Genomic DNA, 16,766 nt, shown 5'->3' with positions numbered 1-16,766 from the left:
CAGTGAAGTCCCCATCAGAGGTTATTACCATATTGGCAATTGTGCTCCCCGACATTAAAATATGCACAAATGCTTTGGTCTACAATAGTTTAAATTTTTAAAAAATTTATCTATCTATCTGTCTGTCTGTCTGCCTATCTATCTTTGAGATAGGGTATCTCTATATAGCCCTGGCTGTCCTGGAACTTGACTTGTAGATCAGGTTGGCCTTGACCTCAGAGATCCACCTGCCTTGGTCTCCTGGGTGCTAAGATTAAGATAAAAGGGGTGGACTACCACATCCAGCTTATTATTATTATTATTTGTGTGTGTGCCGCAATATGATGTGTGCATGGTGACGGTGCAAATGTTCAGGATCCTATCTATGCCTGTGCACACTTACGTGACAGCAAAAGAAAGACATCAGTGTCCTCCCTCTACCTTATGGCCTCGAAACACTCCCTGCATCAGAAGCTTGCACTTCTGCAAGGCTGACTGAACATCAAGACCCTGGGAACCACCTCTGTCCTCTCCAGTGCTGAGTTACAGGCTCACAATTCTGCTTTTATGTGGGTGCTCATGATCTGAACTTAGGACTTCACAGTAGAACAACAAGCACTCTTATCCACTAAGCCATCTCCCCAAACCCAAATTAATGCCTTGATCTCTTAGTCAAGTGTAAGGAGTGAAAACATTTAACATGGAAGTAGATTTGAAGATAAAGTGAGTTAAAAGACACTTTAAAAAGTTTATTCTTTACATTTAAGAAATTGAAGGGCAGGGGCTGGAGAGATGGCTCGGCAGTTAAAAGCACTAACTGCTCTTCCAGAGGACTTGGGTTCAATTCCCAACAACCACATGGCAGCTCATAGCTGTCCCTAACTCCAAGATCTGACAACCTCACATTGACATACATGCAGGCAAAATATCAATGCAAATGAACAGAAGTAAATAAACTATAAAATAAAAGGAAGGAAGGAAGGAAGGAAAGAAGAAAAGAAGTAAGGAAAGGAAGAAGGAAGAGAGAAATTGTAGGGGCTAGAAAGGGGATTTAACGGATAAAAGCACTTGCTGCTCTTTAAGAGGACTCAAGTTTAGTTCTCAGCATCCACACCACGTACCACAATTGCTTGTAACTCCAGCTGCAAGGGATCCAAAGCCCTCTTCTAGTCTCTGTGACATATATGTGGCATGCACACGCACATGTGCGCATACACGCACACACACAAAACTCACATAAATAAAATTTTCAAAAAGATGGTGATAGGTGATCTTGTCAGCTGAAAAACTGAACCCCTGGGCGTGTCTGTGAGGGGTTTCTAGATTAGGTTAGTTGAGGAAGACCCACTCTAAATGTGGGTGGTATTTTTAGACTGGGGTCCCTAACAGTGAAAAGGAGAAAGGGAGTTGAGCAGCAGACCCTCTCTCTTTCCTTTCTGACTGGACACAATGTGACAGTCTACTTGAGCTCCTGCCACCAATTCATTTTAGGCTGTACTTTATATTGTGAGACAAAACAAACCTTTTCTTTGGTTTTCCAAGACATGGTTTCTCTGTGTCCTGGAACTCAGTCTGTAGACCAGGTTGACCTTGAACTCACAGAGATCCGCTCCTGCCTTCCGAGTACTGAGATAAGGAACCTTTGGCATAAATTGCTTTTGTCAGGGATTTTGTCAGAGCAATTTACAAAGTAATTAATACAGAAAGCAAGAGTTTGAAAAATAGATCAAATGGTAGCTCATGCCTGAAATACTAGCATTTGAGAGGCCAAGGCAGGAGATTGTTGAGTTCAAGGCTAGTTTGGGTTCCATAGTAAGGTCAACCCTGGGCTACAGAATGAGAGCCTGGGACAGCAGTCCTCTTTGCTCACACAGTGAGCAAGTGTGCTGGCCACTACTAGGATGGCTACTGCAAAGACTTCAGAACTTATAGAAAGCAACCAACTGGTTATTCCCTAAAGGGTCAACCTCGCTGCTCAAAGGGTCTTACTAAGTTCAGAACACATTATCTCAATCTGCTTTTTAAAAACGTTTTCTAGACATGTTCCTGCTTAGAGAAGAGGAAACCCAGCTCATTCAGCAATTTACAGAACGGGAAATGAGGTTCATCTGAAGCTCAGCAGCTCAGGGATAGGTAGGGCTGAGCAATTGGAAGACAGCCCAAGAGACATTGACACAAGACCCCAGCATAGTGCACTCTGGTACCAATCTTAGTTAAGCCTAGGTTCAGGGGTAAGGGGTACCTGCTGAATCCAAAATGGTGGCCCAAAATTCCTTTGTTTTACGAACTGGGTCATCTTCAGGACTTGAGAGTTTGTAGAGGGACACGCAGTGCGGGTTCTTCTGGTTGCTGTACTTACTTATAAAGAAGTCACAATGCTAGAGAAAAGAGAGACAACAACAGCTTTCCATGGGAAAGGTAAGGAAGGCTACCATGATCATACACACCAGCGCTACGGCAATGGGAGTTTGACAACTGAGTCAAACATGTTGGGGAATATTATTTTAACGTGTGTGACTTTTGTCTATGCTGCATTTGTTTAACTCTGTGAAGCTCTGATTCTATGCCTGTCTAAAGCATCTGATGGTCCTAATAAAGAGCTGAATGGCTGGCCAATTGCGAGGCAGGAGCAAGGACAGGTGGGATTAGCAGGCATAGAGTATAAATAGAAGAAGAAATGAGGAAGAGGCCAAGCAATGAGGAGGAGGAGGTCAGGGGCAGTCACCTAGCCAGCAACAGAATAAGAGTGAAAGTAAGACATACAGAAGTAAGAAAAGGAAAAAGACCAGAGGCAAAAGGTGGTCAGGATAATTTAAGAAAAGCTGGCAAGAAACAAGCTGAGCTAAGGCCAAGCATTAATGAGAATAAAGTCTCTGTATGTGATTTACTTGGGAGCTGGGTGGTAAGCCCCCCAAAAGAGTAAAACATAACACAACACAAACACACAGTGCTTTTCCTAAACAAGGCTTCTGTGGGCCAATATCACCAATTTTCACATTACTCAAAGGGAATTTGTATGAACACAGGGTTTTTCTATGACAGGATCCCTCCCAACTGGGACACAGTACCTGACTGAGGCAGCAGGAATGTGAGTATCCTCGATCAGTCAGCCTCACCACTTCGCCAGGGTTTGCATAACTGGTCACATACAGGTGATGTTCCAAAGGAGAGTCTTTGGTGCCTTCAAAGTACACCAGCTTTCTGACTTCATCAACCCAGATCTGCCAAATCACAGCACAAATCAGTACTAGTGCAGTGCTGACAAGGACAGCAACACGCAGACAGCTCCCCACATACAGAATCACTTGACTCATCTGACTTGGGCTTCTTTGGTCTTTATTTTGCTACTGATAATAATTAGATTGATTTTGCTTATGGCTAAAAGTTGATCTTGTCCAAAAGTTAAAAGGCCGAATTACAAACGATTGGGATAGTGTCCTGATCAGACTGCAATGTGTACTTCCCTTAAAGTAAGAGAATTATTTTCTTATAGTAATTCCTCAGGGAAAAAGATCCTACATCGCACCTCATTTTATTACTTGGAAGAGATTATCTTTATTTCTCTCCTGCAGCCAGTACTTTTTTTAGATCTTCTGTACAAATTTACAAAAGCATTTTTATCTATCAGATTGAAAAATAACTGGAACCAACCAGCTTCAGCAACAGTATAGTTTATAAATAAGCAAGGATAAGATTTATTTTAAGCATCGATACTGGATACGGTCCAGTGTCCCCAGCCTTAGATAAGATCTTACTATCTAGAACTGAATTTACTTATTACACTAATCTAAATAAATTGTTTTCTTTCATTGCTACTTTAAAAATAATTTACTAGCTTACTGAAAATTTACTAGAATTCAGAATGTTTTACAGAGATAAAAGATTCTAAAAGTATTATAAATCTCTCTCTCTCTCTTCCTCTCTTTCTCTCTCTCTCTCTCACACACATACACACACACACACTCACACACCTTTCACTGTTAACTTTTTACAGTAGATTCATCCATTCCTAATTGAACACAATTGCTCTGAGAAACAAACCTTCAAGAATCCCCATGGGTATGTGCTATCTCTCCAGAAAGCCAGCTGGTTTTCCCGCAGAAGCAGTGGGGACTCAGGCATTTCTACACTGTCTTCACCCCCATCTGTAAGCCTCTTTCCTTTGTGTCATGTAAGTATTTATATTCAATAGGATTAGAGTCTCCAGGGATGCTGAACAGATTGCTGGGTCCTACCACCAGTTTCTGAGGAGGACTGGGTCTAGCTGAACCTGAATTGCTGGCACAGTCCTAAGCAATTGGCTTGTTCCATCCTTGATCTGGAAGCACACTGAGTGAGACCCTAAACAGTAAGAGTTCCATGAGCTCAAGCCTGAAAGATTTACTCAGCTGTTGCCGTGAAGTCTGAGTGCAGCAGTGACTTGTAAAAGCTGAGGTGACAAAGGCAACACAAATACAAAAAAACAAAGCAAAGATACAGAAAAATAGAGGAAGAATTTGAGAGAAACAAACATACCACAAAAATTAGCATGAATCAAAAAACTAATGCCCACAGGGGCTAACAGGAGAATCATTTAGGTTGCCTAAATAAGGACCTTCTGCTTACGTGATTTTGGGATTTATGCCAGTATCTAGTAGCTCTTAACTCCAACAACTACAATTCAAGGAATTACAAAAAATCTGTTTTGTTTTGTGTCTATGTAGACCAGTATCTGTGTAAGTGTGCCACAACATGCATGTGGCAAATAGAGAACCACACGAGGAAGCCACATCTCTCCTACTGTGTGGGTTCTAAAAATGCAACTCGGGCTGTAAGACTTGGTGGTGGCAAGCCACTTTACCTGCTGAGACATCTCAATGGCTAAGGAAACTTACCCTGAATGTGATTTTTGTTATTAGAACCTAGAATTCCACAATGAGATTTCTTTCCTCAGGTACTTAGCAGGAGTACCTCAGGCCCAGCCACAGGTAAAACAAACAAACAGATCAAACAGTATTTGGATATATAACCAGATGGCTATTTAAGGCCCTAGTGAGCTCAGACTTACAAGGTCACCTACAGCAAGACTTTATTTTAATGTGTAGTTTTAGAGATCCAAGATGTAGGTACTCGGGCCTGTGCTGAGGTAGCATGTCATGGTGGGAGTGTCTTATCCACACTAGTCTAAGGATTTAAAAAAAAAAAAAAAAAGTGGGACCAGAATCTTCTTGTATGTGTTGTTTGTGAAGTATGCATGTGTCCATGTGAGTGCTCACATATGTACAGGTGTGTTCACAAGTGTAAGGCATGTATGCTCTCTGTGTATGTCATGCAGTTAGAGGTGGTAAGGGAGGGCCAAGCTTAGGTCCTGTGCTTATACAGCAGCCACTTCCCAGACTGAGCATCTCCTCAGCTCCTTGTTCTGTACTTCATTTCATTTCTCTTTTTAAAAAAAGATTTATTTATTTTTATATACATTGGTGTACTGCCTGCTTATGTGTGTGAAGGTGACCTCAGGTCCTCTGGAGCTGGAGTTACAGACAGTTGTGAGCTGCCATGTGGGTGCTGGGAATTGAACCCGGATCCTTTGGAAGAATAGCCAGTGCTCTTAACCCCTGAGCCATCTCTCCAGTCCCTCTATTTCATTTTTTAAATCACCGCAGAGACCATCACGATTTCGAAAGATGTGAGAACATGTAATAAATTCATAAATTTGATGAAATCACACTCAGGCCACCAGTAAATCCTGGTACCTACAGCCACTGAACTGTCTGAGCCAGAGATGGGGAGGGGGATGTCTAGAGGTCAGATCAAACCAAATGCAAACAAAGGAAAGGCACTAGTGAAAGGCCTGTCTGCTACGGAGTGAAGCTGAAGGCCAACCTAGACAGCTTAGCAAGAAAGAGCCAGTCACAAAATAAAATAGAAAAGTAGCTGGGTTATGGCTTAATATTAGAGCACTCGCCCAGCATATTAGGTCCAGTCCAGTTCATAGTATTGACGAAAAGCCACGTGTTCAGAGCTGCATACTCTTCCCTGTTAACCTAAGCTCAAAAAACTTAAATCTGTGAGATAAGATAAAAACAGGTGAATGAAAGAAAATTTCTACCTCAAGAATGCTAATGGGCTGGAGAGATGGCTCAGAGGTTAAGAGCACTGACTGTTCTTCCAGAGGTCCTGAGTTCAATTCCCAGCAACCACATGGTGGCTCACAACCATCAGTAATGAGAGAAGGCATACATGGAGGAAGAACCCTGTATACATAATTAATAAATAAGTCTTTAAAAAAAAGAATGCTAAATATAATTTCCGACGTAAAAACATCAACAGTCTATCATGCCTAAAAAATAAATTTCAGCTTATCTGCTAACTCACAACTTTTGAAAGTCCTAAACCAACAAATTGCTTCCTTACTAAATGGCAGTAAGATATTTAAAAATGGTGATTTTGGGCTGGAACAAAGGTTAAGGGTACTGGCTGTTCTTCCATAAGACCTGGTTTCAGTTCAAAACAGCCATCTGGAGCTCACAACTGTCTACAATGCTAGCTGTAGAGGATCTGACACCGTTTTCTGGCTTCCACAGGCACCAGGCATGCATATAGTGCACAGACATACATGCAGACAAAATACACAATACACAAAAATAATATGATAATTGAAAATGGCAGTCTTTTTTTTTTTTTTTTTTTTTTTTTTTTTTTGGCTTTTCGAGACAGGGTTTCTCCGTAGCTTTTGAGGCTGTCCCGTAACTAGCTCTTGTAGACCAGGCTGGCCCCGATCCACCTGCTTCTGCCTCCCAAGTGCAGGTATTAAAGGTGTGCGCCACCACTACCCGGCCTAGAAAATGGCAATCTTTTGTAACTGGAATGCATCTTATTTTAAAGTCATAAAATAGGTGAATGTTATGATTTAAAATAAGATTTTTTTAAAAATTTATTTTAATTTTTTTTTTTTTTTAAAAGACAGGGTCTTATGATATAGCCCTGAGTGGCCTGAAACTTGCTAGGTAGACCAGGCTGGCCTCAACCTGCCTCTGTCTCCCAAGTGCTGGAAGTTAAGGTATGTATCACTACATTCTGATTGAACTAAGATTTTTCCTTCGTAACAACCTGTATTCTTCTAGGCCCTAACTTAATATTGTAAAACACTGGAGTCATACATACATACATACATACATACATACATATATACTGTATTATTCATTTTTTTCTGCAGTGTATGCATAAGGCAGAGGCTAACCAAACATATCAGTAGAATAAAGAAACATACATTAGATCCATGCCGGCCAAGAACTTCCCATTCACCACTGGTAATTGCTATTTCTTCTTTGATAGGACACTTGAAATCACCTGAAGATAAATACAACCAAAATTCAGTACTTTATTCCAAATCATAAGCAAATGAAACAACGTAGAAAAGTTTTCTAAACTGTCTTTTCCAAAAAGCTGCAATAAAACAAAAGTAAAAACATCAATGTTAGGTTTGAGGTAATGTAAGTGTTTGGAACTAGTTAAAGACAAGAGTTGATAATATTGTATTAAATGGTATTGAGTTATTTCAAATGGTTACTAAAAATTACAGATAAAATATCTAGCTAGGCTTGGTGGTGCACGCCTTTAATCCCAGCACTCGGGAGGCAGAGGCAGGTGGATCTCTGTGAGTTTGAAGCCAGCCTGGTCTACAGTGAGTTCAAGGACAGTTAGGGCTACATAGAGAAACCTCATCTTGAAAAAGAAAGCAAATAAAACAAACCAAACAAACAAACAAAAAGAGTTTCACATTAGAGCTATGAAGGGGAGGATAAGGAGAAAGAAAAAAACAAACATAATTACAAAGTAAAACAAAAACAAAAGAAAACAAAACAAAAAACCCTGAGATGGAGCAATTAAACAAAAACAAAAAAAAAAAAAAGAAGAAAGAAAGAAAGAAAAAGAAAAAAATAGGGCCAAGCAGCATCAGCAAACTGATAGGTGCTGATAGGACAGAGCCCTCCTTCTGAGGCTGTTAATGGAGAGATTTAAGAGACCTTATTGTTGCCGGGAGGTGATGGTGCACGTCTTTAATCCCAGCACTAGGGAGACACAGATAGGTGGATTTCTGTGAGTTTGAGGCCAGCCTGGTCTACAAGAGCTAGTTCTAGGACAGGAAAGCTACAGAGAAACCCTGTCTTGAAAAACAAAACAAAACAACAACAACAAAAAAAAACAAATAAACAAACAAAAAAGATACCTTATTGTTTCAGAGTATGATTTTAGTTCTTTGTTCTTTCTTCATCTATGAGTGAATTTACTCCTGAGCAACAAAGAAACTAGTAAGACAGTTTTAAGTTCAGGGCTAAGCTAAGCTGAAGCTCATGGAAAGAAATTCTGTTTTATAAGACTTCAATCTTTAAAGAAAAGTGCACAGTCATAATTAGTGTTTACTTGGCTGATTTCAAGATGTAGCTCACTGCTCTCCAAATCCCACTAATTAAAAAGCCTTTCAGAAAAACTGAAGAATCCAAAGGACTTGAATAGGTATTTCTCTCAACAAGATATACAAATGGCCAATATGAATATGGAAAGTACTTAATACTCCTCATCATTAGAAAAATCTGTGTCAAAATACAATGGGATGCCTCTTCAGGTGGGGCTTGGTGGCACATGTGTGATGTCAGCTACTCAGCTATATCATCACATTTTAAAATAAAAACTCAAAAGAGCTAGGGATGGAACTCAGTGACAAAGTCTTAGGTTCAATCTCTAATATGGTATATATGAGTTTGAGAAAAAAAAAAGAACACAAATAGAAGATGCAACTTTACATCTATTAGGGTGGCTATTAAAAAAAAACCCACAGCTGGGCATAGTGACACACACCCTTAATCCCAGCACTTGTAAGGCAGAGACAAGCAGATCTCAGTGAGTGAAAGGCAAGAACTCTACATAGTGAGTTCTAGGACAGCCAAAGCTACATATGAAGACCCTGTCTTCAGAAAACCAAGACAAATAATAAATAAATAAATAGGAACAATAAAATATAAACTTATAAAAGCAAGAAAACAGAAAATAACAAGTACTGTCAAGGATATAAAGAGCTAAAACGTGAAGCTGGGTGTAGTGGTACACACCTGTAATCTCAGCACATGGGAACTGAGACAGGATTGTGGAGAATTGGAAGGAAGCCTGAACTACAGAAACTCTGTCTTTAAAAAAACAAAAACAAAAAAATAATCCAGGGGCTAGAGAGACACCTCAGCAGTTAAGAACACTTGTTTTTGCAGAGGACCTGGGTTTGGTTCCCAGAACCTATATGGTGGCTCTCAAGCATCTATTAACTCCAGTTCTAGGATATCTAACCCCCTCTTCTGACTTCTACAGGCACCAGGCATGCATGTGGTGCACAGGCATACATGCAGGCAAAAATTCATACATATAGAAATAAAATAAATAAACCTATCCCCCAAATACAAACAAACAAACAAAAACAGAGAGAAATGAAAACCCTTGCATATTGCTATTAGGAATATAAAAAAAGTGTAGCCCTTACCACTGGTTTGTTGATGAAAAATTAAATAGAATATATGACTCAAGCATTGCATTTCTGGAATGGAAAGAATGAAAAAGCCAATAGAGGAACATACATAGTCATAGTAGTGTCATTCCACCAAAAGAATGAAAGCAACCCAGGTGTCCATCAAGAAAGGCTGGAGCGATGGCTCTGTGGTTAAGAGCACTGGCTGCTCTTCCAGAGGGCCTGAATCCAATTCCCAGCAACCACATGGTGGCTCACAACCATCAATAGTGGGATCTGATATCTTCTTCTGGCATAAAACTGATAGAGAACTCATATACATAAATAAATCTTTTAAGACTATATTCCACTGTAGTATATGTCACATTTGTTTATACAGTGTTTTTTCTCCTAAGATTTAATCTATTTATTTTTATTGTATGTCTGTGTCCACATGTATGTCTGATGTCCCTGGAAGACAGAAGGAAGCATTGGATCCTCTGGAACTGGAGTTACAGGTGATTGTGACTGCCATGTAGGTACTGGGAACAAAAGCTGAGTTCTCTGCAAGAGGAACAAGTGTTCTTAACCACTGAGCTATCTCTATACAAACTTTATTTTGTAAAGTTTTCAAATCCTACTGTGGTGGCACAAGCTTTTAATTCTAGCAAGGCAGGCAGATCCCTGTGAATCTGAGGATAGCTTGGTTTGCATAATGAGTTCTAGGCCAATCAGAACTACATAGTGAGACCATGTCTCCACTAAAAAAAAGAAAAAGAAAAGAAAAGAAAAAAAAAGGCAGAATGGGTAAAGGTCCCTGATATCAGGTCTGATGTCCTGAGTTTGATCCTTGGAACTCACACAGTGGAAGGACAGAAGAGAATCTCACAAGCTATCCTCTACCTGTACACATGTGCCTTGAGATAAATTATGTAAAGCAAATAAAATATAAAACATTGAATACATAATTAAGTAAGACTTCTTACTTGGGGCAGGCAGTCCACCACTGGATCGTTTATATTTGCTCTCCTTTAAAATGGATGTGATTTTATACAAGTGACGGAAACCTGTTTTGCATTCAGAGGCAAAAATAAACTCTATTTCATCTTCATGAGTTTGAGGAAAAACATGAAAGATATCGTGGATCTGCAAAATGAACAGCTTAGTTTATTATATGCATTGGTAAATATACCACATAGGTAACCAAATGAGAGAAGGAAGAATGACTTGAAATATAGACAGTGGTTAGTGCTTGGGATATGGAGCACTGACAATAGTAGGCTTTGCCTGGGCCTCCTACATTTATTTTACTTTAGGCAATGATTTCACACACTGAGAAGTAAATATTTCCAAATGGAAGAAAGTAAAAAAACAATATGGCTAAGACTGCTACTCTCCAGTCTGGAACTGAAGTACACAAAGCTTATGCAACAGTATAAATCTTATACACAAAGAAGGAGGAAAAACATGCTTTACTTTTGTTTTCCAAAGAGAAGTATTCTAACAGTTGAAGGAAAACAGATGTTCATCTGTTTTGGGTGAATTACAGGAAGCCTACTTTCAACTACAGAGAGACAGAGAAATGTTTTTATTTTATATCTAATTTTTATGCTAAATTGGAAAATGCATAACTCAATTAAAAACTAGCATATTTGGTATAGTTTGCTAACTTAAAAGGCAGTTTCTAGACACAACTCTTGAAAGTCCTATCAGAAGTAGAGGCTGGAGCTGAGGCTGTGGGTTCTCTACTGGGGTATGCGGGACCACATCTGCAGTTACTAGTGAGCTGTCGCTTCAATGCTATCTACTCCATTCTGGAACCATCATTCCAACGTGAAATATCCACGGTTCCTTTGAATTTAAGGATGTATTTTGTTAGCTTGCTATAGAATGACATCTGCCTAAGTATCCTGAGAAAATATACAGCCAAGTTCAAGAAAGAAAAATGCATACATTTATCCAAATATCTGTTGTTTCTTCATAGATGATCAGTGGTGTCACAGAGTCAGGAACTGACTCTATGAGTCTCTGTCTGTCCATGGCATCATCTTCTACTGGGATGAATAACTCCGGAGAGATCAGAACTATCTGTAGGTGAGTCTGGGAACGATCTAGTAGAATGGACCAGGCACTGTTCAAAGGAATGAGAAGAAGTAAGAAATGAAGCAAGCTTTCAGAAAATGAATAACCACCTGTTCTCTCCCTTGGTACCTATCAATTTTATTTTATATATTTATTTTAGTTTTTCTAGACAGGGTTCACTGTGTAGCCTTGGCTGTCCAGGAACTCGCTCTGGGGACCAGGCTGGCCTTGAACTCAGAGAACCACCTGCTTCTGCCTCCCAAGTGCTGGGATTGAAGGTGTTGTGCCACAACCACCTGGCTTATTTTTCTTTTTAAAGACAGGGCTTCACTATGTGTCCCTTGGCTGGCCTAGAACTCACCAATGGAGATCAGGCTGGCCTTGAACTCACTGAGATCTATCTGCCTCTGCTTGCTGAAAGCTAGTATTTAAAGGCATGAGACACTACATTCAACAATTATTCCTATAATCACAATACAATACACTTATGCTTATGGGACTGCAGATCTGTATGTTCACGGAGTTCATGGAAAAGGCCTGAGTGGGAATAATGGAGTGTCAATTTACTTGGGAAGACAAAGCCTACACCACAGACATTCTAAAGCTCTGGATCCTAAATTCGTTATAAGAAAGTGACAATTGAACATACGCACTATTTTCCCTCTGGAGTCCATCCAGCTCTGGCAATATATTCAACTCCTTCAAACAGAATCTCAAAAGGCTGAACCAGTTCTTTATCTATGACATCTATAATCTAGTAAGAAGAAAAGGGAATAGTTATAGAAGACAAAGGAAATAACATGCTCACTAGTCTACTTATATCACCATCTTTTCAGACACGGGTACTTAAAAGGGTACAAAAGGACAGTAAAGCAGCAGTCAGACAACAGTTTCCTGTGCTGGTGCTTTCTAGACCCAGCAAAATCCTAGGACAGGCACTGGTATGATCTCAAAGTCTTCCTTAGGGTTTATGCTAACGAAGCCCTTGATATAAATGACAGGCTCAAGTTTTGCTCACTTTAGGTCTAGAGTCTAGAAGTAACAGTCCTTAAGTCTCCAAATCTTAGTCTAAAATACAGCTGTGTAATATGTGAAAGAAATGAAATTGATAGGCAAATAGCTTTTTCCTTTACAAGTTTAGCAAATACAACTAAAAAAAAAATAAGCAATTAAAAAAATGGAGCAGGGCAGTGATGGCACATGCCTTTAATATAGTACTTGGGAGGGCTGGAGAGATGGCTCAGAGTTTAAGAGCACTGACTATTCTTCCAGAGGTCCTGAGTTCAATTCCCAGCAACCACATGGCGGCTCACAGCCATCTATGAAATCTGGTGCCCTCTTCTGGCATGCAAGCATACATGGAAGGAATGTTGTATACATAATAAATAAATAAATCTTTAAAAAAAATAATGGATGCTTTAAAAATATATATATAGTACTTGGGAAGCAGAGGTTGGCAATCTCTTTAAGTTTGAGGCCAGCCTGGTCTCTAAAGCAAGTTCCAGAACAGTGAGGACTGTTACACAGAGAAACCCTGTCTCAAAACAAACAAACAAACAAACAAACAAAAACAAAACAAAACAAAAAAACCAAACCAAACCAAACCAAAGAAAAAACAACAAAACAAAATAAAACAAAAAGTCAATAGCAGGGTGGTGGTGGCGCAAACCTTTAATCTCAGCACTCGGGAGGCAGAGGCAGGCAGATCTCTGTGAGTTCGACGCCAGCTTGGTCCACAGAGTGAGTTCCAGAACAGTCAGGACTCCACAAAGAAACCCTGTCTTGAACTCTCTTCCCCACAAAAGGGGATCTGAATAGGTAGCTCTTTAAAGATAAACACAGGAAACATTAGCCACAGGGAAATGTAAGTGGAGCCACAATGCACTATGGCTTCTAAATGGATGGGTGTGACCAACAACACAGATAAAAACAAGGGTTAGGATGATGTGAATAGACTAGGAACCTCATACACTGCTGGTGGAAATATAATTCTTAAAGCAGCCTGCAGCTCCACAAAAGACTAATAGAGCATTATCACATGACCCAACCATTGTCCCAGGTATATCCCAGAGAAACAAACAAATAAAAAAACTATTACAAACACTTGCACACACATGCAATACATATTCCTAGCTGTCTCTTTCCAACCCTTCCTTTTCACTCTCTCTCAAAAGACACAGTCCTATTATAAAGCCCAAGCTGGCCTCAAACTTGTGAAGTTCCTGCCTCAATCTCTTGCATATAGACATTGCTGGGATAACAGGCATGTGCCACTGTCTGGTTTTATGACGGCTTTCTCTCTCTCCTTCCTTCCTTCCTTCCTTCCTTCCTTCCTTCCTTCCTTCCTTCCTTCCTTCCTTCCTTCCTTCCTTCCTTCCTTCCATTTCTTTCTTGTTTGTAAAGACTGGATTTCTCTATGCAACTGCTCTAGCTGTCCTGGAACTTGCTTTGTAGATGAGGTTGGCCTTGAACTCACAGAGATCTGTGTGCTTCTACTTCCCGTGTTCTGGGATTAGAGAGTGCTGGGAAAGCTGTCAAAATCATAACCTTTTAAGAGCAAAAAACCCCAAAAAACCCCAAATACCCATCAACTGATGAACAGGTAAATAAAATGTGGTATACCACAGCAAAAAGAAATAATGGAGGCTGGGGAGATGGCTCAGTTGGTAAAGTATGTGCCTGACAAGCAAGAAGACTTGAGTTTGGATCTCCAGTACCCACATGAACAGCAGGCATAGCAGCACTGTGCTGTTTCAACACTGGGGAGGCAGAAACAAGAGGAACCTGTAGTTTGCTGGCTGGCCAGTCTAGTCAATCAGTGAGTTTCAGGTGCAGTGAGAGACTATCTCAAAAAGTAAAATGGAGGCTGGAAAAATGGTTCAGTAGTTAAGAGCACTGACTGCTCTTCCAGAGGACCAGTTCAATTTCCAGTATTCATATGGCACTCATCATTGTAGCTCCAGAGGATCTAAATGCCTTTTTCTAGCCACCAGGCATATATATGGTATACAAACATACAAGCAAAATACCCATAAAGATAAAATTAAAATAAAGTGGAGACTGATCAAGAAAAACACTTGACACTGACTTTTGGCTCCCACACATATGCATTTACTGCTCCCACCCCAGCACATACATAAAAATAACAAGAAATGAAGCACATGGGCTGGACATACAGCTCAGTAGCAGAAAGGCAACAAGACTGGGGCCCTTATTAGAGTTCTCGAGCAGCACATGTGGGCACACACACACACACACACACACACACACACACGTACTAATGCATGATGCAGATGCACCTTGAAAGCATCAAACAAAGAAGCCAGACAACATATTGTATGATTTCATTCATGCATTCTTAGTGGTTGCCTAGAACTGGGGGATTATAGCTAAGGGGTGGGGTGTTCCTCTTTGTAGTAATGATAAGGCTCTAAAATGGACTCTGGCTGCCTGACTCTGTGGTTATACAAAAAGTCACTGAATTTGAAACTTGAATGAACTGCACTGTATGCAAATGATATCTCAGCAAAGCTATGTTTTTTTAAAAAGTCTAAAACCAGGCATAGTGGCCTATAACTTAAATCCCAACAGTCCAGTTGGGAGGCAGAGGCAGGCTGATTTCTGTGAGTTTGAGGCCAGCCTGGACAACAGAGTGAGTTCCAAGGCAGTCAGGGCTACATAGAGAAAGCCTATCTCAAAAAACCACCCTCCCCAGAAAAAAATATTTATTTTTAGGTATGTGTATGTGTGTATCTATATGTATGTATGTGCACTTGAATGCAGGTACCTATGGAAATCAGAAGAGGATATTAGATCCTCTGAAGATGGAGTTATTGATGGTAGGAAGTTTCCCGACCTGGGTGCCAAGAATGGAATTTGGGTCTTCCACAAGAACATGCTCTTCTTAACTGAGAAGCCATCTCTCCAGTCCCCCCGCAAATCTGCATTTTAACTAATCTTGTGAGCATGTCCAAATGGAAAGCAGCAGTACAAGAGAAATATGAGTTATTCAATCCACCATAAATGTGATGTATACCCAACACACAAGGTAAACACTGTTTTACGTTGATTGAATAATTAATAAAGGCAAAGAGCAAAAACTACCTGCAAGGAGCAAAAACATGTTTGTGTGGTGAACGCATATGTGCAGAGCCCAGATGACTTGTGTTACTCCTCAGAAATTATTTTTTGAGACACAGTCTCTCACTGGTCTGGAGTTCAATAGGCAGGCTAAACTGGCTGGCTGGAGAGCTCCAGTGATCTGTCTGTGCCCACCCCAGTGCTGGGATTATGCACATACTACAAAGGCCAGCTTTCTTTTTTTTTTTTTTTTCTTGTCTTTTTGAGATAGGGTTCCTCTGAGTAGCCCTAGCTGTCCTGGAAGTTGCTCTGTAGACCAGGCTGGCCTCAAAAATCAGAGATTCACCTGCCTCTGCCACCACCATCCGGCCTAACCGACAGCTTTTTTAACGTGGGTTCTGGGGATTTAATGTGGTTCTTACATAACCCTCCCACAGGCCTAATATGAGTGCTTTCAAGGAAGAAAATTAGGTCAACCTATAAATCACAAATGACAAATGTCTCAATAAGTTCAACAAGTTGACAAAAAGTGCACCAAAGAGTCTCCTACACCAGAAGCCAAAGCACAGAATGCTCAGTGCCTCACACTTACCCCTCCTTCAGCATCAACAAGTATCTCTGACATCTTGAAAGTGACCTTTGGGTTTGCTGTGCCTTTAGAAGGAAACATAAATGAATAATGTCCAGAATTACTCCAAGCAACTTCTTCAGATCACTGTCCTTCAGATTTTAGTTAAATTAGGAATATTGTATATAGTCAGGACTTATTGTGCAAAGGAGAACCTATTTCAAATTCATATGAGTAGCTAACAGGAAAGAGGCTAAAACTAGAGTCAGTAGGAAAACAAAGGGAAGTTGTCTACTACTTTCGTAACTGAAATGTTGCAAACAGTAAAATGAACAAAACAAACAAACACCACCTACTCATTAAGAACAAAATCACTTAAAAGTCTTTGGAAATGGTAAGCCCACAGTACAACTGTCCTTTTGAGGTCTTTGAAGAATTTTGCTGGGATTTTGATGGTCACTGCGTTGAATCTGTAGATTGCTTTCGGTAAGATTGCCATTTTTACTATATTAATTCTACCTAACCAAGAGCATGGAAGGTCTTTCCACTTTCTGGTGTCTTCTTCAATTTCTTTCTTCAAAGATT

The 16,766-nt window shown here is 40.1% G+C and overlaps 1 protein-coding gene across 3 annotated transcripts in view; it reads right to left on the bottom strand.

The window, feature by feature from the left end:
- The window catches only part of Dpp8 (dipeptidyl peptidase 8), a 50,845-nt gene that overhangs the window by 15,511 nt on the left and 18,568 nt on the right, over window positions 1-16,766 (bottom strand). For all 3 annotated transcript variants that reach the window (XM_048424218.3, XM_048424220.3, XM_048424219.3), the window contains 7 exons: window positions 16,206-16,267; window positions 12,187-12,287; window positions 11,405-11,582; window positions 10,438-10,597; window positions 7,229-7,308; window positions 3,048-3,200; window positions 2,222-2,357 (listed from right to left, as the gene is read on the bottom strand). In XM_048424218.3, coding sequence (XP_048280175.2) covers window positions 2,222-2,357; window positions 3,048-3,200; window positions 7,229-7,308; window positions 10,438-10,597; window positions 11,405-11,582; window positions 12,187-12,287; window positions 16,206-16,267 — 870 coding nt within the window. The remainder of the gene's footprint in view (window positions 1-2,221; window positions 2,358-3,047; window positions 3,201-7,228; window positions 7,309-10,437; window positions 10,598-11,404; window positions 11,583-12,186; window positions 12,288-16,205; window positions 16,268-16,766) is intronic.

This window comes from Myodes glareolus, chromosome 4 (assembly GCF_982192425.1).
Source record: "Myodes glareolus chromosome 4, mMyoGla1.1, whole genome shotgun sequence".
In the NCBI taxonomy this organism is placed as follows: Eukaryota; Metazoa; Chordata; class Mammalia; order Rodentia; family Cricetidae; genus Myodes; species Myodes glareolus.
The sequence above is the reverse complement of the archived record's forward strand: the minus strand, read 5'-3'. Positions and strand labels throughout refer to the sequence as shown.